The sequence below is a fragment of the Scleropages formosus genome, chromosome 8, assembly GCF_900964775.1.
Source record: "Scleropages formosus chromosome 8, fSclFor1.1, whole genome shotgun sequence".
Classification (NCBI taxonomy): domain Eukaryota; kingdom Metazoa; phylum Chordata; class Actinopteri; order Osteoglossiformes; family Osteoglossidae; genus Scleropages; species Scleropages formosus.
Genome location: NC_041813.1, coordinates 17,766,963 through 17,789,676, shown reverse-complemented (window position 1 = coordinate 17,789,676; position 22,714 = coordinate 17,766,963). Strand labels below are relative to the sequence as shown.

General features: G+C 48.7%; 1 protein-coding gene across 2 annotated transcripts in view; it reads left to right on the top strand.

Moving 5' to 3' along the window:
• The first annotated feature begins 2,548 nt into the window (after positions 1 to 2,548).
• The window catches only part of LOC108937350 (serine/threonine-protein kinase LMTK1-like), a 33,346-nt gene continuing 13,180 nt past the window's right edge, over positions 2,549 to 22,714 (top strand). Inside the window, exons 1-2 of one of the 2 annotated variants that reach the window (XM_018757224.2) lie at positions 2,549 to 3,267; positions 20,439 to 20,572. In XM_018757224.2, coding sequence (XP_018612740.2) covers positions 3,186 to 3,267; positions 20,439 to 20,572 — 216 coding nt within the window. In that variant the 5' untranslated portion in view covers positions 2,549 to 3,185. Of the gene's footprint in view, positions 3,268 to 20,438; positions 20,573 to 21,814; positions 22,374 to 22,714 lie in introns of those variants that run through there. The other variant, XM_018757225.2, reaches the window with a different exon arrangement.

Here is a 22,714-nt window from a genome sequence, read left to right as displayed (position 1 = left end):
GTTTGATTCCCACCTCTCACTGTAGTACTCTTGAGCAAAGTAATTACCCTAATTTGTTCCAGTAACATTACCCAACTGTGTAAATAATTCTAATTCTTATCATTTTAAGTCTCTCTGGGGAAAAGCATCAGCTAAATGAATAAACGTAAATGATAACTACAACCAAAATGGTTGAAGCCTTCAGCCCCAGGCAGAAAGGTAACACTCACAAAGTAAGGTGACTGACTATAGGAGCAAAGGTTCTGGGTTCAAATCCCGCTGAGTGAGAGAACACAAATTACACCTTTTTCTTCCAGAAATTACCCCACCTAAAGTTTAACTGGAGAATTTGAGGCATGGTTGCATCACAATGGTATGGCAGAGAGGGCAAGAAAGTAAGACAGCCAACTTCAAGGTGGGGGGTTCGAACCTCGTGAAGGGTGGAAAAGAACAACAGTGTGACATATCAGTCACATTTCGTTACAAATACCATAGTAACAAAAGCTGCTTTAGACCTAGACAGTGTCAATAAGTATTTGTCTTGCAGAACTGGTATCTCAGCAACTGGAACCAAGCATGGTATTATTCATCACAAAGACACCTATCATACACAAACTGCTATAGTGCTCACTTCCACACACAGACAGTGAATACAAGACTGCTTGAAAGTATGCAAAATGTGGGAGGGTCATTATTCATGCATAAACAAACAAATTTAAATGCTAAGCCTCAAACTTAAATGAATGATTTTGGATTTACACACCTGATTCTACTTACCTACTTGGTTTAACCAAAGCAACTTGGGCTTCACTTGTTTTTGTACCTGCACTACTTCTGTGTTTCTACTACACACAGTTTCCTCTAAACTAACATATGAAATTGGTCATTACACACCTATTATGTCAGATAAGAACTGGTTCCCATTAAATAACCATTTAGTGGTATTACCTAGCACTGTTCAATTAAAGCTCTGCAATGTGGTTCAATAGGTGACACTCAATATCCAACACTGAGACAGAAAGACAAGTGTTCCTTTACTATCTCTACACTTTATTTCATACTACTTAAAGCATAATAAGCTTTGCATACACTTTCACAGCAACATTTGGAAGAAAAAAGCAAGATGATGGAGCCTTTATGTAAAATAACTAACCCTAACCCAGAACTTTACAATGTTCACAAACATCATCTGACATCTTAAGTCACAGCAAACATTTAATTTCCTTTCCAGGAGGCAAGAAATAGGTACCTGTGAAGGGAAGTCCTTGCAAGTGATGGATGAGACAGAATGCTCAGCACTTTGCTGCTTGGACAACAGAACAGAACCAAACCAATCAATTCATTAATGAACCTGCAGTCCTGCTCTTAAAGGGCCAGTGTATCTTTTGTGCCTGCTCTTCTGGGGGGGGGGGTCCAAGGTCAACTGGGTTCCACACTTAACAGAAAAAAAATATGTTTAAGGTCATATTTGTAAATATGTAAAGATTTTTCATCACAAAAATGTTATATAGGATTATCTGTATTTGACAAATCTCTTTTAGCATGATTATTAAAAGTATGCTGCTAGAAAGACCCCCAGATTTGAAACCCAGGTTACTGCAGTTACACGCAAGCACTATAAGGCTTTGCTTCAAAAGGGGGAGGGGTTGTGAAGACTGTTATGGGACCAAATGGAGAATTTACATTAAAAATGAATAATTAGAGAAATACTGACTTGCTTGGAGAATTCTGATTTTGAATACGATTTACTCTGAGCTGCCAGGTAACAAGTACACAGTTTAAATGGGACACTGATAACATTAATACCTATTTCATGGGTATTAAAATGCTTGTAATACTGAACAACTATAAACGGAAGTAGAACAGGAAAGAACGGAATATCCACAGTAACTCTACAGTCCATTTACTACTATGGCTAAAGTACTAACTACGCTACTGACCGCAGTGTGAAAGATATACTTGTTACTTTAGACGTATATCCCTTGTGACGCTGTCCTTCAGATAGGCACCTTAAGGTGAAAAAGCAAACATTTCGGCACAAGAACCATACCAGCACTATGGTACCAAGAGAAGGTCCCAGCCCAGACTGATACCATGGTACAAATGCGTTCTTCGAAACACAGAGCCAAAAAATATCTGCAATAATCTGTGTTCATTCATGTATTGACTTATGTTGTGTGTGTATGTATATATACACACGGACACTGTATTCCTCTCTCTCTCTCTCTCTCTCTCTCTCTCTCTGAGACACACAAACATATGCAGACAGGGAATATTTATAAACTCTGTTACTCCAGATTCAGTAAGGAGCAACGTTGTTTGGGATTTTTTGTTGCCAAGAATTACCTTTAAATACGATCGCAAAGCGGTATATTGTAGAGGAATAATATGATGAATGATTAATTTGGTGCCATGACAATAACAATGCTCTTATGAATGAGGTGCCAGTATAATAATTTCACGAAAAGGCAGCGAGCAACGTGTCCAGACAAAGAGTGATATGCAGGCCCTTTGCAGCGCCCGTGCCCCTGCAGCGCTAACACCCCCCACCCCCCAGCACCGCCCCCTCCGCCGCGCGCGCTCCCGTCTCCTCTCCTCTCCTCTCTCTCCCCCCCCGCGGTCCATTACATGAAGATGGCGCTGCACCACCTGCATCCCTCAACGCCGCTCTCGCGCCTCGGCTGCTCCTAGTCCTGCAAGACACAAGCCTGGAGAAGAAGATCGGTCAAGGACTCCTCCTTCTCCTCCTCATCATCATCATCATCATCGTCGTCATCATCATCTACCGGGATTCGTCTGTGTGCGCGCGCGGCATGGGATGGACGCGCGACGAGGGGCTGTAGGGGGGCGGCGCGCGGGGGGTCCTCTGCTGCAGAGACGCGTCTGAGCGGCAGCAGCAACAGCAGCAACAGTGAGCGGCGGCGGTGGCGGCTGGACGCGCTCGCTCGCTCGCTCGCTCGTCGCGGAGGCGGATGCGAGGAAACGGCGCGACCCCCAGCGCGGCCGCCCGTCACTGAGCGCAAGGAGCGCGAGCCCGCAGAGCATCATCCGGACACATGATAATGACGATGATCACCACGATGGGGCGGCGGGGCGTCTGACAGCAGCTCGGCGCGATGCACCTCCTCGGACGGCCCCCCTGCGCTTCTTCATCCTAACGGAGCCGCGCGAGCACGAGGAGGAGGAGGAGCGCGTGGCCGAGGAGGATGTCCGCCGCCGTCTGCGTCGCGGTCATGTCGGCGTCGTTCTTCAACCCCAGCTTCGCCTTCAGCTCACATTTCGACACAGGTGAGTCGGGATTCCGCCGCAGCGCGCGCCCGCGAGGGTGCCTCACCTGAACACACATCATCATCATCACATCGGTCGCCTCGGACGTCGCGTCCCGTCGCACCGCGCTTGTGCGCGCGTTTTCGTTGTTATTACTAGTGAAAAATCAGGTGTTGTTGGCCGTTTTGCCTCAGATTTCTGAGTTTAACCCTTCGAACGCCGTCAGGGTTCCGCAAGAAAAAAAAAAAAAAAAAAAAACTCGGCGCGCGCTATGCGCGCCACTCACGTGACGGTCCCTCTATTCTGGACCGGGTGGTCCGAACGAAACCCTGACAGGATTATAATGTGTGTGTATGGGGAAAGAGAACGGTTTTATCTTGCAGGAACCTCATTTTGTGTATATATATATATATATGTGTGTGTGTGTGCGCGCGCGCGCGCGCACTCGCTTTTGACATCATCATCATCATTGCCATGTTCTACATGTTAATTTCATTGTCCAGTTTTGCTGTTAACTTGTTCTGGATGTTGCCAGTGCAATTCTTACACAGGCTGTAGCAGTATCAGCTGTCATTGTGTGTGAGAGAGAGCGAGAGAGCCTGAAATAAACACAGTAAAACGTCCCTTTCACCTGTGTCACTAGGCCACATGACTGAACGACTGGGGGAGGGTCGGGAGGGGGCGTGGCTATTTGGCTCCTCCCCCAATGGAGGACATCCTGTGGTGCAGTGGGGGGGGGCACCCCCTCCAGTACACATGCAAATTATTTTGGCACTGGGAGTGGGTAGAAAAAAATAACAGCAAGGCATGGTGGGAAAGTGGAGCCAGGGGTGTGGCTTCTTGACTCACTGTGTGAAATGTTTGTACGGAATTTCTACGTGTCTTTTCGTCAGCGAGGGATGCGGTTCGGTGCGGAAAAGTCCCCCTTCGGGCATCCCTGGATGGCACCTTCATGCAGAGCTCTTAATCGTAATGGAATGGAGCGTGACCAATGCCCTCACGCGTCTGCTGCCCGTACCCTCAATCCCTGCAGCCCGTCTCTCACCTCTGACAGTTGTTTCTATGGATACAGAGGCAGGGAGGCGGGGATGTACTTCTTCTCCAACTTTACCTGGTTTTGTTCAAGTGAGGAGCCAGCTTCTAGAAGATCCAGCAGGTACAGCTGAACAACGCATGAATTCAGCTCGGTGTTTCTCTTCATGAATATGTATTTTTTTTTTTATAATTTATTCCTCCGTCGGTGGGATCCCAGGGTCTCGGTGCTCTTGAGGATCCATCCTGGACTCCCAGACAACAGAGAACGTCTTTTCAATAAAGGACAGCTTAAAGTGTTCCACGGGCTCTCTTTTATTTTTTTTTTTTTCCCCCCTGTATGCAGTGGCCGTGTACGCACTTGACCACCCCAAGGCCTCACGGGAAAAAGCACGTCTTTAATAAACGAGGGTGCTGCGGTTGTCTGGTCGAGCCGGTGGATCCGATGCCGCTGAAGACGCTTCCCAGTTTCCCAAAACGGTGGAACAAGGCATTACTTTGTCCCCCGAAGCGGTCGGCAGCGTGTGCCAGATGAGGACAATAGCGGGCAAACAAAAAATTTGCTTGGGCGCCGTCGACGTGTGTCCAGGGTTGGGGCAAACTCTCAGTAGCTTCCTGTTGTTCCGGTTGATCCCGCAGGTTGGCCGCCCCCCTGCTGTCCACTCGGAGCTCCCGACCCCGCTTCTGGCCCTGCCTCCTTCCCCGTCACTGTGATTTACAGGCCTGTTAACTAAACAGATGGAGTCAGTGGCAGTCCATTCCTTCAACTGAACTGCAGATCAGTGTTGCCATGGCAACGCACGGGGACAGGGTAAAGCGTCCTGGGAACCCCGAGTCAGGGGACAAGGATAGGCAAGGCACTGAATCAGAAGGTGTATCACTGGCGTTTGTGTTGCAATGACTCAGTAACGCGTCACGTCCTGTTCGTGAGCGCGTGCTCGTGTGTTTGTTTGGACGGTTTATTTATACAGAAGCTGCGAAAATAACTAGCGCTGACCAGGCTCACCATTGGTTCTGATTTATGTTGTTATGTGGAGCTTTCGGGAAGTTTCCAGCACACGTCTGCATGCTAAGGAAACATGGCAGGAGTGAGGGGGTGCAGCCTTCCCCCCTCTTCAGCTCAAAGCTTGCTGGGAAGGTGGTGACATCAGCGGCTGGCGAGTCAGACGGGCTTCAGCTGCTGGGGCTGGCTGCCCTCCCAGGCTCAGGCCTCTCATTATGTCCCCTTCCTTATCCACTGCTGTGCTGCCTTGGCACTGGGCCCACAGTCTTCCCATTTAATTGCCCCTCCCCTTGCCACCCCAGTTGGCGGTTCCGCTAGTGCCCCCCCCCCCCAGCTAGGACCACTGGCACAGGTGGAGCTGCAAGATCCTTCTGGAGAGACCTGTGATCATGCATGGAGGGTTTGTAGGTGCTAGGCTATATGGGGGGGGCTGCTCTTTTTTGTGTTCATAGGTAGCAATCCAAGTTTAAAAAAAAAAATTTTTTTTTTTCCAAATTGTTTTTGGATTTTGAAATTGTTTTGGATTCGAAAATACAATAACAATTATAACAATTCAGTCATCCATTATCAGTAAGTATTGAAGTAAAAAGTACAGTGCAGGGTCATGGTGGTCCAGACTCTATTCTGGAAGCATAGGGTGTGAAGCAGGGTACACCCTGGATGGGACACGAATCCATCACAGGGTAATACACACACACACACACACACACACACACACACACACACACACAAAATGAGCAATTAAGAGTCACTGGTTCACCTGAAGCACACCTTTGGACTATGGGAGGAACCCATACAAACATGGTGAGAACATGCAAACTCCACACAGACTGATCTGGATTCGAACCTGCAGCCCAGGGTATATTTTACTTGTCATCACACTAGTGCGTGTACAGAAAGAGGGCATGGAATGTGACCGAGTCTGAACGTGCTGCTGTCAAAATCACGAGAGACGTCCACCTTTCTGGCCTGGGGTTGATTTTAACAGGGGAGCGCCACATACTTGCACCCGTGCCCTTTTTGGCCTCTCGAACCCGCTGCGTTTTCACTCTGCTCCTTCTCTGCTGGCACGTGCCGAGTTAAAGCAGCTGCGTGTAAAGGTGAGAGTTAAACCACAACCAGATACAGTCCATTCCCCAAGGACTCCTTTCTCAACACTCATTAAGTCCCCATTTGGGACCCAGGATACGAACACTAAGCCTTTTTTTGTTGACCTTTTTCTTGCCTTTCAGTGAGCCGAGGTCAAAACTGAGGAGAGAGTAGTGGTTACAGTGGTCGCCCGGCACTCCAAGAACACAATGTTCAAATCCCACCCCCTTCTATATTACGCATAATTAAGGTGCTTAACATGAATTGATACTGGAAAAATTACCCAGCTGTATAAATGGGAGAGTAAATTTAAATGGCTCATTATACAAACTTAACATTCTAATTTGTCTCGGACAAATAAATAATAGTTAAAAATATTAATAATAAAAGGAACGGTTATGGCTTATACAGGATGAACTGAAATTCCGGACCAAACTCTTGTATGTTGCGTCAGACCTTGTTCCGTTACTGTCTTTCGTAGGTAGGTGTTTGGCTTCGCTGCTGAGGGTTTTGACACTTTCGCATTCATTCAAATATCTGACACTTTTCTCCAAGGCAGTTTACAGTGTTTTACCCATTTATACGGCCGAGTAACTTTTACTTTATGAGTTCAAGGTAAGTACCTTGATCATGATACTACAGCAAGAGGTGGGATTTGAACCTAGGTCTTTTTATTGATAGCTCTAACCACTACGCCACCTGCTGCTTCTTAAGTGGAGCCCACAGCAGAATACTGTGTTTTACCTCAACTTCAGACCACTGTGAAAGCAGTTGAGGGGCAAACAGTCTTCTAAAGGTTCAGCAGTGCTTCCCCTTTAGAGACCCAGGACTTCATGGTTTGGATGGTGAAGCTGAGGAGCATGTGTGTGTGTGTCTCTCCATTCCACTTCTCTACTCACCCCTTGCCGTCGCCAAGCCTTTACATTTTAAAGCAAACGCAAGCTTCCTGTCGAGGGAAAACACTTGTTTCCAAAGAGAGTGTACAAATGAGGTTAAAACGCAGCAAAGTCGCTATGTTTACCGTGTTCGGTTCTTCAGAAAGGCCGTCCGTGGTGATTTAATCACCGCAGGGTGAAATTTCCATCTTATCCCCTCATGTTGCCGCTGTGAGGGAAGAACAAAGACATGCTGAACACTATGAGACATGATCAAAAGACAACAATGGGACACTACTTACTCCCAAAATGTAATATACAATACAGTGAGCCTGTATACTGATAACACACTGTTGCTACATTGAAGGTTTAAAAAGTCACCTGGAGACTTTTTTGGGAAATTAATTTTGAGGCATAGTACTGTAGTAAAAATGCCACCTTTGCAGCATCCGCACTTGGGTTTTGCATCGAACCACTGCAACCGCTAGAAATGTCACGGCGTTTTCCCAGAAAGGACACATTGGCGCAGTAGAGTGACAGCATCGGTCTTAACGGGGTTACAGTATATTCCGAGGGCCAACCCGTTGGCCGGATCCGCTCCATGGACACGACACCCCTCGTACCCTCGACAAGTCCTAGTGATGTGGACATTTTGGACAGATGCCTCAGTGCAATGACTCTCAGTTTGGTTTCACTAGTACTCCTCATCTTACAAACATTCGAGGTATGAACTTCCAAAGATACAAACACTTTCTGAATTATTTATTTTTCAATTGCATTTTCTACTCTTTTCAATTTTCTAAAACGTCTTTGCGTTGCAACATTCTGCTGTTGGCTGGCAGGAGAACTGGATCGGTGTCTTGAATATCTGGAGATGATAAACATGCGCATTGGTCAACAGTTGGCATTAGATAAGGGTTTGTGGAGACTAGGCTATAACTTTATCTGAAATGAAACAAGGAGTATCTGTATTATTAACTTTTTGATTGTGCGGCTGGTAGCGTAGTGGTTAGGGCTGCTGCCTTTGGACCCCTGGGTCGTAAATTCGATTCCCATTTCCACCTGTAGTACCCTTGAGCAAGGCACGTATTCTAAATTACTCCAGTAAAGTTAGCCAGCTCTATAAATGGGTAAATAGTTGTGAGTAGCTTAACACTTCAAGTTGGTTTGGAGAAAAGCTTCAGCTAAATGAATAAATGTAAATGAAATTTTGAAAAGCAACCCAAAATGTAATGATCATTGTATGCAGTTATGGGACGAAATGGTCAGATGTCAAAGTTGATTTGGAGGATGTGGAAAACAAAAATTTTTTCAGTCATTTTAAATTAATTTTAATGCTGTTTGAAGTTAATAATGCAGTGAAATTAGTTGTATAGGTAACTTTAGTTATGATGACTTCATCTGAGATTTCCACAAGAGACACACACAATGTCTGCACCACTTGACCTGAGTGGGGTCACGGCGAACCGGAGCCTAACCCGGCAACACAGGGCACAAGGCTGGAGGGGGAGGGGACACACCCAGGACGGGAAGCCAGTCCGCGGCAAGGCACCCCAAGCGGGACTTGAACCCCATACCCGCCATTCAGCGGGACCCGGCCAAGCCCGTTGCGCTGCCGTGCCGCCACACTCCCCTCCGCAGAACATAAGTTTAAAAAAAACTGTAGGACATGTGTTACTACGGTTTCACTGACCGTGAAGTGACTTTGGATTTACGAACAAATCAAGTTACGAACAGCCTGCTGAAATAAGCTCCGGCGCTGTCTCACTACTGCGCTCTTCACCTGCAGTGCAGATTCAGCACCATGGACAGGGACAGGAGGACTGCGGGAGTGCCGAGGGGAGTAGCTTTCTGATTGGCTCATCTGTGCCACGGGATCCCTGCTGTCACCCTTTGCAGCTTCCTGCCGCTTACAGGAAAGGGGTGTGGCTAAACAGATATGAAATTAAAATGACGCTGACAAACCCAAAAGTGTGTGCTGTGTAACACGTAACATCTGTTAATCATTTATCAATAGCCGTTTGCCCAGTGCAGGGTCACGGTGGTCCAGAGCTTATCCTGTAAACGTAGGGTGTGAGGCAGGGTGCACCCTGGCCGGGGCACCAGTCCTTCAGTCCCACAGTCCAGAGCTACCTGCTGCACCACTGTACTGCCCTTAATATGTAACAGTCTTTAAAAATTAATACGTGTCTGTGGTCATCGCGTGTGACGCTCTTCTCTCAATCCTGGGGTTTCCCTTTGGCCCAAACCGGGCTTCGGTTCTCCTTTTATTACAGACTTTTAGTGGCATCTCCTCTCCAGTTTCATTCGGTGCTCTCCTTTTTATTCACGCTCCCCCTGTCTCAGCATGAGCGTTTCGTCTCCAGCCCTCTCTCTTACCCGCTTCGGTCCGACAGGCTGCGCCGGCATCGACTCGGCACCGCGACGAGAGGCGTGAAACGGGAGCGACGTCCCGGCTCCCACACGTGTCCACCTCGCCCGTTCCAAACATGGGCGAGCGCGATGGGATGGCAGCTTCCGTGGGCGTTGCCCCTGCACAGCATTCTTAGCGTCAGGATTATGTGGAATTTGCTGGAAGGCACTGCGATTCCAAGTTGGCGAGCGAGCGAGCGAGCGTATGCCAGACTGCGGTGCGGCGGAGCGTGTTAACTCCTGCTGGATCGCAAGCCGCCACATTGCACTTGGCCCTTGCGCGTCACTCTGGTCCACGTGCGACGCTTCGCTCATCACCTGGGTCCGCGTGACGACTGCAGATTACGCAACTGCCTCCAGTTGGTCGAGCTCCGGGAGGGTCGCCAGGGAGGTTCTCCCAGACGCTGTAAGGAGGAGGCGTTACCGCGTGACACTGGATAACCCTCAAAAACATGAGACGGTTTACTGAGTTCATGAGAGAAGTGACAGGGCAAAGGCTTCATCACATTTTTCACGGTATCAGATCGATAGAGGAAAACACTTGGTGTGACAGCTTCTCATCTACTGGGGACCAAAGAAATTATCAGCAATTATTACAGTAGTTAGTGGAGATACTGTACATACAGATAGTGGAGAGGGGTGTTATGCTTCACTGAACATTGGGGGACACGTCCCCTGTCCCTCTTCCTATGTTTGACCTTTACGTAAAAAGCAAGAACCTGGACAAGATTTAGTGAATCTGAACTCATCCACAGCCTCCAGGCAGCAGCCACAGCATGGAAGAGCCTCTGCAGAGCATCATGCTGCGGTTTCTAGATGGCATCTGGGGACACTGGGTCGGTGGATGGACTGTCTACTCTAACAAGAGAAGAAAACATAACATAAGATGGGTAATGGGGCCTCAATGGCCAGGTGCGCTTGCACACGCAAGGGCTTTGATAGCGGTGCTCTATCAGACACCTTCCGCACACAGTGGTGGTGCCCGTATCTTATACATACATCTTAAATACTTAAGAAGGGGCCTCGCATAGACAATAAATAATTTAGAATCGGTGCAGTTACTTGCGGGATGTGTATGATTATGTCCGAGTCCATCTTTGTAAGTCAACCGCATCATAAGCTGCAAACCCCTTCATGCTTTCACGCGAAATATAGGGACCTGGGACAGCTGGACCCAAGTGTAGCGTCGTTCGTCCGGAGACGAGGGATGAGGCTTGTTCTCGGTGTCGGGGACAGGCGAAGGGTCGGTTTATCGGCGGTCAGGGTCAGAACGAAGATCCATGAGCGAGGTCAGAGGACTTAGCGAAGAGTCGATTGAACGGCGAACAGGACAGGAACGAGGATCCGTGGACGTGGTCGGGAAACGAAGCGAAGAGTCAAAAACCGGAGGACGTGAACGAAGAGCTAGCGATGCTTGTGAACAAAGTGTCACGGGAAAGGGCGGTTGTCCCTGACGAGATTCCGCAAAGGTCTGGGAGTTGCGGAGTGTCTTTTAAAGGGTAGGTGCTGTCGATTGAGTCGTGGGCGTGACGCATACTTACATTTATTCATTTATATGACGCTTTTCTCCATCGCAACTTACAATGTTAAGTAACTTATAATTATTTACTCATGTACACAGCTAGGTAATTTTACTGGAGCAAAGTAGGGTAAGTACCTTGCTTAAAGGTGCTACAGCTGGAGGTGGGATTCAAACCTGCAACTTTTGGATCTAAAGGCAGGAGTTCCAAACATTACGCTACCAGCTTATATGAACCATAAGGATATATAAACAATTAACATGCATGAGTGCTACATTGTACAATGGGCCTTGTCATATTCCTTCATTAATTTCACGCATCATTCGTGATAAAGTAACACTAATATAGAATAATACGAATACAGCGCACTATTATATTTTCATGCTGCGCTATTATTTTCATTTTCATTTCTAAATCTGTTCCCTTTTGCTTTTTCTTTCCTGCACCATTTTAAACAAAACGTAACTTGAATGGAATCGCACACAAAATATTCTGTCTGTAAAACAGTGCTTTTGTAAATAAAACCCAATTGCTGACAAACACAGCAAGTCAATGCGAAACATCTCTGCATTGCGGTGAAATGTCAATGTCATCGGACGGCGTTGTAACGTTCGGCGTTGATGACTGAACGTTGTGACTCGAAAAAAATACAATACAGTTCGTGGGACGGCCGTGGCGACCCAAGGACTGCCTGTACTTTACAGCTGGGTGCTGGCAGTGGTGTCTTAATGTCCATCCATTCACATGTGGACATGGACTGTGACGGGCAGCTCGGAGAGGGACGGGACCCCGCCTAAGGGAGAAAGGAGAAACTTTTCGTGCCTTGTTGCTTGGGTCCTTATTGGCCTGAATCACGTTGCAGAAGGAAAGAAGGAAGGAAGGGTCTGCCATGATGTCTCTGGTTGTCTTTTTTTTTTTTTTTTTTTAATAGAGACGGTTGGATCACACCCTCAGGGCTGCTGTCAGGTCTTAGAGACACTAATGAAATGTTTGAAACACCTCCAGCAGGGCAGAGGTTGGTGTCTGCAGAAAGCCCTGCCAGGCAGTTACCATGGAAACACAGCTGCAGGGCTTGGCGTGGTCTGTGCCGTAAATCTTGTCGGAAGGCTGTCAAACACGCCCGCTACTGGTGCCAAGGTGCGACGCCCTCCATAGAGCCAGAGGCACACGTGGGATAGTGTGGTGACCAACGGGATTGACTGTAAGAGTCAACAGTTGCGGGATCCACAAAGGGGTCTGAGCTGCAGGGCAGGTTCTGAGCACGAGGGTGAGGGGTGTTATGGCACCAGTGAAAAGTGTGAGCCCATTTTCTGGAAATTACTTCTTTCTTGACGCATTCGCTGAAAAAGGTTCTGCGGGAAACAACACAAGACGTCTGGCCAGATCTTCTGCAGCGACTCCTAGACATACGGGACTCTTGTGGGCTACTTTCGCTCCTTTGTTCACATGGACCCATACAGGTCTTGTCCAGGTTGACCATATGGACCGAGAGTCGTCACTGGTATATTGCATCAGTCCCGTGTGCCGGGACGGTCGCCCGGTCACCTAGCTCGATGCTGTAAGGAAACTTGCGTGTGGACACGGGGGCCTGTCGGAAAACCTCAACAATGAGTGTTGACTCCTGACGTCACCACTTCAACGCACGACCGGTTCGCACCCCGAACGCCAGTAGGGATGACATGCCATCCTAACGATGGCTTCGGTGACACCGCCAGGCGCAGAGATTAAGAGGGTGTGTGCTTCTCAGGATCAGAATCACCGCCGCTGTACCTGCCCGCACCTCACTGCGTCTGCAGCGTTGATGGAGGCGCCGCTCTGAGTCATCGCTCACTGAGCCCCCACCCCCCATTCCGGTCTGCCGGAGTTATTCCGAGTTATTTCTCTCGCAATTACATCACTGTGTCTGCGGGGGCGGGGGGTATGCATCTGCTTTGTGGTGTTATTCCGATGCACAGTTTAAATTTGTACTCGAGGCCTCGCCAGCAATCCGACTGCGGCGCATTTCGATAAACACGGCGATCGGAGGCCCGAAAGGCCACTCGCTGGCACTGACCCGCCAAAAAGGAGGCGTGAAGATCATGAAAGACGTTACTGCCCCCTCCGGCAGTCTAGTCAGTGCTAATACTGTAGTATCCTTCTAATACCCCTCCAGCACCGTCCCCTCGACAGCAGCATCGCTCCGCCTACTTCCTCCTTGACTCCGTATTTCTGGCTCCGCCAGCTTCCGCCTCCGCTCCCCTCCGCACCCATATACCCCTTCCCCCCATCTCTCTCTCTCTCTCTCTCTCTCTCTCTCTCTCTCTCCGCCCCCTCTCTCCTCTGACAGAAGGCTGCTGTCAGCAGCAATTCTTCCTCAGGGACTAGCACCGAAGAGGGGAGCTGGATTTTTCCACAAAGCCAGCGTTTCTCGGCCACGTAAATTTAACGCAGAAAAGAGGATTTCTGTCTCTGTCACCGATGCACCCCCACCCTGTCATGCCGCGCCCTGCTCTGCCCTATGCTGCGGCCTGAAAATCAGTGCCTGGGAATGACAGTGTGTGGACATGGGTGGCGACACCCCACTCTCCTGCCCTGCTGCTAAGTGGGGTGTGGAGTAGTCATGTGGCCCCAGTTCGATGACAAACACGAGTGGGATTTCAGTACAATATAGGGCTCTGACTCAAGGGCGACACCTTGTGGCCATCCTGCCACACTGGTTTTGCAAACAGTTCTCAGTTTGGGACTTGCGATGGTGTGTACGGTGTGTGGATCCTTGTCCCAAAGCAGAGGGCCAGCGATGGGGAGCCAGTGCTTTCCCTCTCTGCGCCGATGGCCCCTGCTCGTGGCCCCCAGGCTGGTGCCCGGTGCCAGCTGCCTTGCTGATCGTTGGGCAACAAGAGCACAATTGACGAGGCCTGTCCCAGATTTGGAAGGCAGAAGCACTCTTCAGCAGGCGCACGCACACACACACACACACACACACACACACACACACACACACACACACACACACACACACACCAGAAACTGCAGTACTTTGACAAGGATGAGACATTCAGAAAGATGTACAACATCTATCGAGGTCAAAGGTCAAACCAGCAGATCCCCACCTACTTTTATTGTGCCTCACATGCTTGTGTTAAGATGATATCCAGGGGCAGCAGGTGGCGTACTGGTCACAGCTGCCACTTCTGGACTCAGAGAGTGTAAGTGTGAATCCCACATCCTACTAGAGTACCCCTGGAAAGGTATTCACATTTAACTTGTCCAGTAGAAATTACCCAGCTGTACAAATGGCTCTATGCTGCATCTTAACACCAGAAGTAACTTTGGTGAAAAGCACCAGATACTTGAATAAATGTAGATGTAAAATCTACTGGACACTACACCACGTATGTGACCTGCACAATCCCAGCATGCTGCGGGTAATGCAACATACTGGTGCCCTGAACACCTAGTTAGGAATATGTCTGACCTAGGAACCTCCTGGGTCCCTCTTTATGTGTCTATGTCACCCTACTGGTGGCCACTCATATTACACAGCAGAAGTGCACATAGTTAAACTACAAACTATGTCCTACATTGTTTAACTAACAGACTTCTTGTTGGCAACTGACAGCACACTTGGAAATGCAGCCAAGATTCTGCTGCGATGATGATGCCTGTGCTTTACCTGGTCCTACGGGTTTGATAAAAGTACGGATGAGAACAGCAGGGGGCGCTGTACATCTAGGGGCACTGTTACAATGCGGTATGTCAAAGTGCTTCCCGGGAGGCGGTGGGTGAGAGGGGGAGAGCAAAGGAGGAGCGATCAGCTGTGGGATGAGCAGAAGCCTGCAGAGGTTGTGGCAAACAAAAAAAAAAAAAAGAAAAGGGACGCAGCGGTGCAGATTGCTGCAGGCCATCTGACACTAAAGGTCGGCCGTCGCACCCGTTTCCATGGTAACGGTAGAGCGAGGGAGCGGTGTGGAGTCAACACAGCTACCCCAAGAGCGGAGATGTCTCAGAAGAGGCATCGCTCCCCGTGCCCAGGATTTAGATTCCATCCAAACTGAGGGAGGGGCGACACAAGAGTCTGCGGCAAGTCAGAAGGCTGGGCCGCGTTCCTCAACGCATTCCGTAGCAGGAGGGAGTCGGGTAAAGGCTCAGGTGGAGGGTAAAACACTGAAGAGAATGATTCCATTAAAGTGAGCAATCCTGGAGTGATGTCAGTGGACTGGACAGGGTGGGCCCGCTGTGGGGATCCCACTGCGGGTCGTAGCACCAGGCGTCTCCTGTAGCCCCGACTTGGCGGTTCCGTGTCACAAAGCGTTATGCTCAGGGAAGCTGAAATGACAGGCGTTTGACCCCCCCCGCTGCCCCGCGACCCGCCAGGGGGGCTGACTTCATATTTCTTGGGCTGAACGCCACCGCGGCGTACCGTGCGCTGCCTAATCCTGGGGGAGCGCCTGCACTTTTGGCTGTATCACGCCATTGCGGAAATCTAAACGCGACCGCGTAAACACCCAGGAGCCTTTTGAAGCTGAAACACCTCAAGTCAGAGCATCTCCCAATAAATTACAGCGGTAGCGTTGACAGTGCTTCTTTCCGCAATGTATTGACTCCACTCTGGCAGTCTGGCAGGTTTGCTACATTGATTGATAGTCGCTGTGGCTCTGCGGTCAACTGTCTGACTGACTGCTTCGGTATATAGTTTCTGGTTCTGTGGTCGATTGCCTGCGGGTCCCGTGGACGCTCGCCCCTCGCAGAATGAGGTCCCGTACAACAAAAACCGCTAGAGCGGCTTATGGGCGTATACAGAGATAGTCCTTGACTTAAAACATATTGTAACGACCCGCGTTACTGTTTTAGGCGGGAAACTTGTTAACTGTAGATATTTCATAATGTTTTATTTTTGGATGTGTGTCGTGTGGAAGTTTAATGTTTATGGTTTTTAAGGATGGAGCAAAATCAGAATGTGGAGGTTCTGGCATGGGTGCCTGGGTACTTTTCTTGTGGATGTGGTACATGTGTTGTAAACCTTGTATTTAAACCACTTTTTGGTGAAGGGTTTTAAAGTCCCAGGTTCCTTTTGTCAAAATGAATATTTATATTTGCTTTTAAATTCTGACGTTTATCACTCTTTGTATTAGTGAAACAAGATGTTTGGAGAAGTAAGCTCTGTCCTGTTTGTGTTGGGAGATGTTTTTATAATAAAATGTGAGGATGGTATTTTGTGTTTGTGGTTTGTCATGTGAAATATAGGAAGTTTTATTTCTGTTCTTATGGTATTGAATAAAGTATGGAAAATTAAATAAAAAACAAAACTGTAGATAATTGCATTATGGGGAAAAATGTGAAATGTGGGTGTGCAACCACTAGGGCAATTTATAGGGACATTAATGGGGTAACTGTGTTTGTCAAAATGTCAGAAAAGAGCTTGGGGATGTTAAACAGGCTGGGAAGGCGAGCTAGAAGCACAAGTCCTAGAGAAAACGGGGTCCTCGGACAGAGAACGTTATTTCCCTGTGTGCCGAGGTTCAAATAAAGCGGTCGAAATAAACACTGCCTGTGTCCTCCTTCACCCTATCCGAACTCACGGCACTGCACGCCCCATGATTGGTGTTAGGAGTGGGATGGGGAAGGACGACGAGAAAGACGCAATGGTGAAGGTCCGGGCGGAGGAGCTGTGGCAGAGCGCGGGTGTTCAGGGGGAAAGCGCACGCCGTGGCGTGGCGAAGACCGCAGAGAGAAGGGCTGCGAGGTGCCACTTGAGACGGGCGAGCAGGTCCGGCGAGGTCTCCCTGCGCCCAGGAAAAATGCGGAGGAAAGTCGCCCCGCGGAGAGCACCGCTTTCCCGAGCGGGTCGGATGACGTGCTGGACGACGCGGAGCAGCGTGCCTCATCCATGGACAGGCAGGGCTCCGTGGCGGAGGTGAGTGACCCCGCCAACGCGAATTCGCCCGCGGAGCGAGATTTCGCTGCTTTCGTGGCGAAGCCTGCCTACCCGAAGCCTCGATGCTCTTTCTAAAAGAGCGGCGCGGCGGACCAAACGCCGCAAAAGCAGGAAGCGGCCGGTTTTACGAGCGTCGCGGGGGACTCCTCGGCGTGCAGCGAGCCGTCGGCAGAGGCGACAGCGGGCAAGCAGGGCGGCTTGACCGGCGGGTCCTCCTCCGCCGAAAGATGGCGGAACAGCGAGAGGTTCGGCGAGACGACCGGGGACGCAAGAGGGGCGCTCGCCCGCAACGACGGAGCTCGGACAGCGCGGAGTGGCTGCGGAGAGTCGACTCAAAAGCCACGGGGGCTTCCACCACGCCTGCTACTTGCTACGGGCGAGGAAAAGAGACAGCGGTGCTGGTGCTGGGACCGAGGCCGGGCGGGCGGACAAGGCACGAGGATGGCCGCCTCCGACTCGCGACCGGAGGCACGTGACTTGATGGCGCCGGACAGTCACAGTGCGGGACATTTTGTGGGGCGGGCAGCAGCGGGGACGCTGATATTCTTTTTGACAGGGGGACAATGTAACGACCCGCGTTACTGTTTTAGGCGGGAAACCTGTAGCATTATCATATATGGGGAAAAATGTGAAATGTGGGTGTGCTGCAGCCTCTAGGGCAATTTCTGGCGAAACTAATGGGTAACCGTTTGCCAGGGTGGGCGCGCTAAGCAGCCTGGGAAGGCTGGTTTGAAGCGCGGGTCCTTGCGGAAACGGGGTCCTCGGACCGGAAGAGACGAGAAACACCTCAGGTTTACCTTCAAAAAGCTCGGACCGAGGGCATTATTTCCTGTGTGCCGGTGTTCAAATTAACCGTTGGACATGAACGCTGCTTGCGTGTCCTCCTTCACCCCCTCCAAACCCACACCGCTGCGCGCCACAACGTGCAGCTTGACAGCCATCCCACCAACCTTAGTGTATCTTTCTGAGTCCCGATGTTTAGACATAACATCTGACTCCTCCATCGGCTGCACTGTTGCAAGGCACCTTATTTCTTGCTTGGGTCTCTGAGTGTTCGGGTGTGTTTTGTTTACACTTCTGTAAGCTTTTGTTTGCGATTCCCTTCAACTTACTCCTTATTTGCAACGGCTGGAAAGCAAGAGAAAGTAAGTGCTCTGTTGGTGCTGAAAAGACAAAGTGCAAGAGTAGACTTAGAAATGACAGTGAAAGTAGTGCAGCGTGAAAACATAACTATACTGTACTGTATTTATATTACTGTTCATTAGTTTTACATTAACAAATGTGTTCAGTTAGTGAAAAAATACAACAAAGCTCATGTGTAATGTGTTTATCCATGCTAAGTGTTTACATACAGTATCCTTATAGTTCACATATAAAAGAGTTTTGATTTAAAACACAGATGACTGGTGGGGTCACTGGAATTGAAGCTCTTCATAAGTCAAAGACCATCTGTACCCTTTTTTCATACACCAGGGTTATTAGGTAGCAACATTTTTGCCTGAACAGAGTTTGCTTCTGTTTTATTTCAGCCAGTAGCAGGTTTTTTTTTTTGTTTGTTTTTTTTTTTTTTAATGAAGAAAAAAAAAAACAAAGTTAAAAACCCATCTCTATCCTCTTGGTGGTTCCTTCTTGTGAATCTAAAATTCTGTTCAAAATGAAAACGGAGGCATTGGAAAAGCATGGCGTGGATCCCATCTGCTGCGGAAAGGAGCTTTATAGTAACTGTGTGCTTTTAATTGAACTAGAGGGAAAGAGAACGCTCACTGATGAAGCACTTCAAAATGAGAAGCCCGTACACACCAGTGAAAACACGAGCTGTACGGGAACTGGTTAAAACTGCTTTCTTCAAACTGCAGCAAGACGCACATGAAAGATTCATGGGACTTTAAAAAGACAGATGCTGTTACTATGGGCACATGGGTTAGTATGCTGGATCTATTTCACAATATCATAGAAGTCAAGGATCCAAATTATCGCGATGGGCACAAAGTCTCTGTCCAGGCTGTACGCTGTCTCGTAGCCCGTAGGCTCCGGGATAGACTCCAGATCACCATGACCCTACATTGGACAGGAAGATACTGATGGATTCATGAAAAATATAGCACTTATGCTAGAAATTATTTTGTTACAAATTTTGTAAATTATATTGGTGTTATTTTCATGCATACAAGCACATTTTTAAAAATATTTTAATGAATTTTAGCTGGCTTTTTTTCATTAGCAACAAGGCATGGTGTGTCTGTGTCTGCGCTGCGTAGCCATAGGTGAGAATCCTGCTCAGTCCCTGTGTAGTTTGCGCGTTCTCCATGTGTTTGCATGGGTTTCCTCCAGGTGCTCTGGTTTCTTCCCACAGTCCAAAGACATTTCAGGCAAACAAATGACTCTAAATTGCCTGTAGCGTGTGACTGTGTGAATGAATGTGTCCAGGTATGGCTGCCCTGTGATGTACTGGCATCCTTTCCAGGGTATGCCCTGAATTGTCTAGCACTAGCACCCTGGGGTTCTGGGATAGGCTCCTGACCACTGTCACCCTGACTTGAATGAGTGGTTACTGCTGAAGTAACTGTGTGTGAACGGAAAATAGAGATGCACTGATGAGAAACTAAGCAACAGGTAAACAATCTGAAACTAAGCAACAAGTAAACAGTCAGCTGAATCAAACACAGAAAAGCAAGGTAGGGATGTGATATCTCTAGCAACGTCTCTTCATGTATACAGTCTCTGGTTCTGTGGTCAACTGCCTGGCCGGTTCAGTATATAGTCTCTGGTTGTGACTAATTTATCTGAGCAATGTGCTCGGTGCTGTACTAAAGTGATGTCTTACACCATTCACCATTTGGCGACTGCTGTACAGCAGTAATTATGAATATAAAATGCTATTTTTATTGTTAGTATTTGGACCCTTAGCCTACGCATGTGACATGCAAAGGGAACATAAAAGTGAACTGAAACATCGACCTTCTGTATCTTCTACCTTGACAGAGTAGGAGACGAATGAAACCGTACTTATCGTAACACGATTTTATGTAAATATAAATCAAGAGATTACGTTGCACAGCTTGTAAGAAGAGCCCTTGAGAATCCCGTGTCAAAACTTTGCCTTGTTGAGGAAAGTGACTAAGTGGAGACAAATATTTACAGAATCAGGTCATCTTACACGTCCTAGGTTATAATATTTAAAGGTATGCTAATGATGTTATAATTAAGATTCCAGTGTCAAGAATCTCTGATGAGGGGAAATTTGAGCACAGCTGAAAATGGGGGTGATTAAAAATATGAAATACATATATCAATATAGAGTGGTAATCATGATAGCTTGACATAAGCAATGATTCTACTCTCCCCAGATGGTGCGCCCTTGAATGAGCTCTCCTGGTCCTCCTCCTTGGCTGTGGTTGCCGTTTCCTTCTCTGGGCTCTTCACCTTCATCTTCCTCATGCTGGCTTGCCTGTGCTGCAAGAAGGGGGACATCGGTTTCAAGGTGAGTCCATGTCAGCATGTTAAGGCAACAGATTACAAAACATTTACTGTTATGTAAAATCAAATGAAAATACCAAAGAATCAAATATTGATGATGTCCATTTCTCTTATATACAGTATATGGGTGGTGACTTTGAACCTTTAATACTGGAAACAGTCAAATGTTTTTAAAATCCTGAGGTAGCTTCGGGGGTCATTCATGCGGGAAGGGGTGTGCAAGTGAGGAGCCTCCCCTTCCAGCTGGCTTCGGCTTGTCCTCCGATTGGTCCGAAAGGAATTCTGATCAGCTCACATCACTGCAGTAAGTGAATCCATGTGGGCCCAGCAGGCACGGAGCGGAAGCCGCCACTCCAGCTGCAGCACTTAGGGGGTAGGTTTTGTTTGTTGACAGTAGGCCGGTGGAGCGGTTGTGCTCATTTCTGTTTTTTGCCGCTTGGATGAGTAAAAATGCATGCACCACAAATAGACCGGGCGATGCAGAGGCGGGTTGCGCCTTTAATGGGCTGCGGGTTCCACCGATCAATCGGATCACATGGGCTTTCTCTCTGCGGAGCTCGTGTGAAGCTCTCTGGTCAATGGCCTACTTCCCTCAGACTGAACCGCTCACCCTTTTGAGTGATTGCAGGTAGTAGGAAAGACATTGCAAGCTTTTAATTTTGCTCTTTCGAAGAACAAATCAATACTTAAGACATGCATTTCCATTTTGGGTGTGAGCTAGCAATGTAACAGTATGAATGAAAATGCTGCAAGTTAAAATAATGAGTCAAGCTGTGCTTTGGCAAGGACATGGACCTTCTCGTCGATGGGTTTCAGACCCACCCGGCCCCACTCTTCCCATTCCGTCACCGTCACTGGAGACGACAGCTGCACTTGCTAAGTACGTGATGACGCCAGGCTCCGCTAAGAAACACGCCCGAATGTCCCAAAAGCATGAAACATAGCTTAACATCTAGATTGTTAGAGGAGGTTATCAGGTTATAAATTCTGGGTATGAAAGTTGTGCCTCACTGGCCATGTAGACCTTCATGGCAGAGCTGCATTAACCGCTCTGCTACCCGGAGTCAGGAATGAGAATTACAGGCGATTCTGATAAGGGATTTTTGTGGAGACCACAGTGATGGCAACTACCACAGCGTTTCAGCAGCTTGACCAGTTTCTGAGGATGGATGCTGAGGGGTCCGATGACCCCAGCTAGGAAGGAGGCGGAGCTTTCCACCAGTGTGTGTGTGTTTGAATACACCACATTTTCTGCTCACAGATTCCCCATTCCTGGAGAGAGATGGAAAAGAGGGAGCGGGGCCGAGAATGGGAGAGAGAAGGACTGATGTCATCAGCACAGAATGTTAAAACCTCACACAGAACCTCACTCGCTCCTTTTCAAGGGCTGTCACGCTTCTCGCAGGGAGCAAAACTCTGCCCCCCCCCCGACTGAAAAGCCGAGTGACTGGATCTCGTGTTTGAACATCAGTCCTCCTCCTCTCACTTGATGCCTTTGCGTCTGTTTGTCTCTCTCTCCTTCTCTGTCCGTTTCCATCGCTCGCTCCGCTGGTGCCGTTTGCTATCGGGGAAAGCGTCCCAAGTGGTTCAGGACGCCCCCCACGGGGCCGGAACAATGGACCCTCTATCGGGGGGGTGGCAGGCTGGCAGTGGAGCTCATGGTTATAAAAGCAGCTGCGCAGCATCTCCTGGTGGGACTCCGGGAGGGCGGGATGTGTGCCCGGACCCCCTGCGTGGTTCAGCACATGCAGCCTCCCAGGGCGGGACCCCAAGGGGTGCTTCTGAAGAGCTGCAGCTGAGGCCAGGTAAGGATGGCTACACCAAATGTGTGAGGTGAACTAGGAGAAGGTAGTAGATAGAGCTCCGGTGTTCCTCTGCTCTGTCACAGGGACCTTTTGGCTGTGGAGCCGCTCGCAGGCTGACCGCTTAGGCGTGGTAATCTTGAGTGACGATTTGCATCAGCTTCTGGATGGATCTCTCCAGCTTTGAAGGAGCAAAGTTGACTTGGAAATGTAGTTTGTCAGAGACACGAGTGTTGGCGTTCAGTAAGGCGAGAGTTCTTCTGTGTGATCAGAATGCAGGTCTTTCTCCACGGTGTGCCTGTGGCATGTTTGTAACTGCATCTGCATCTGTATGCAAGCACATC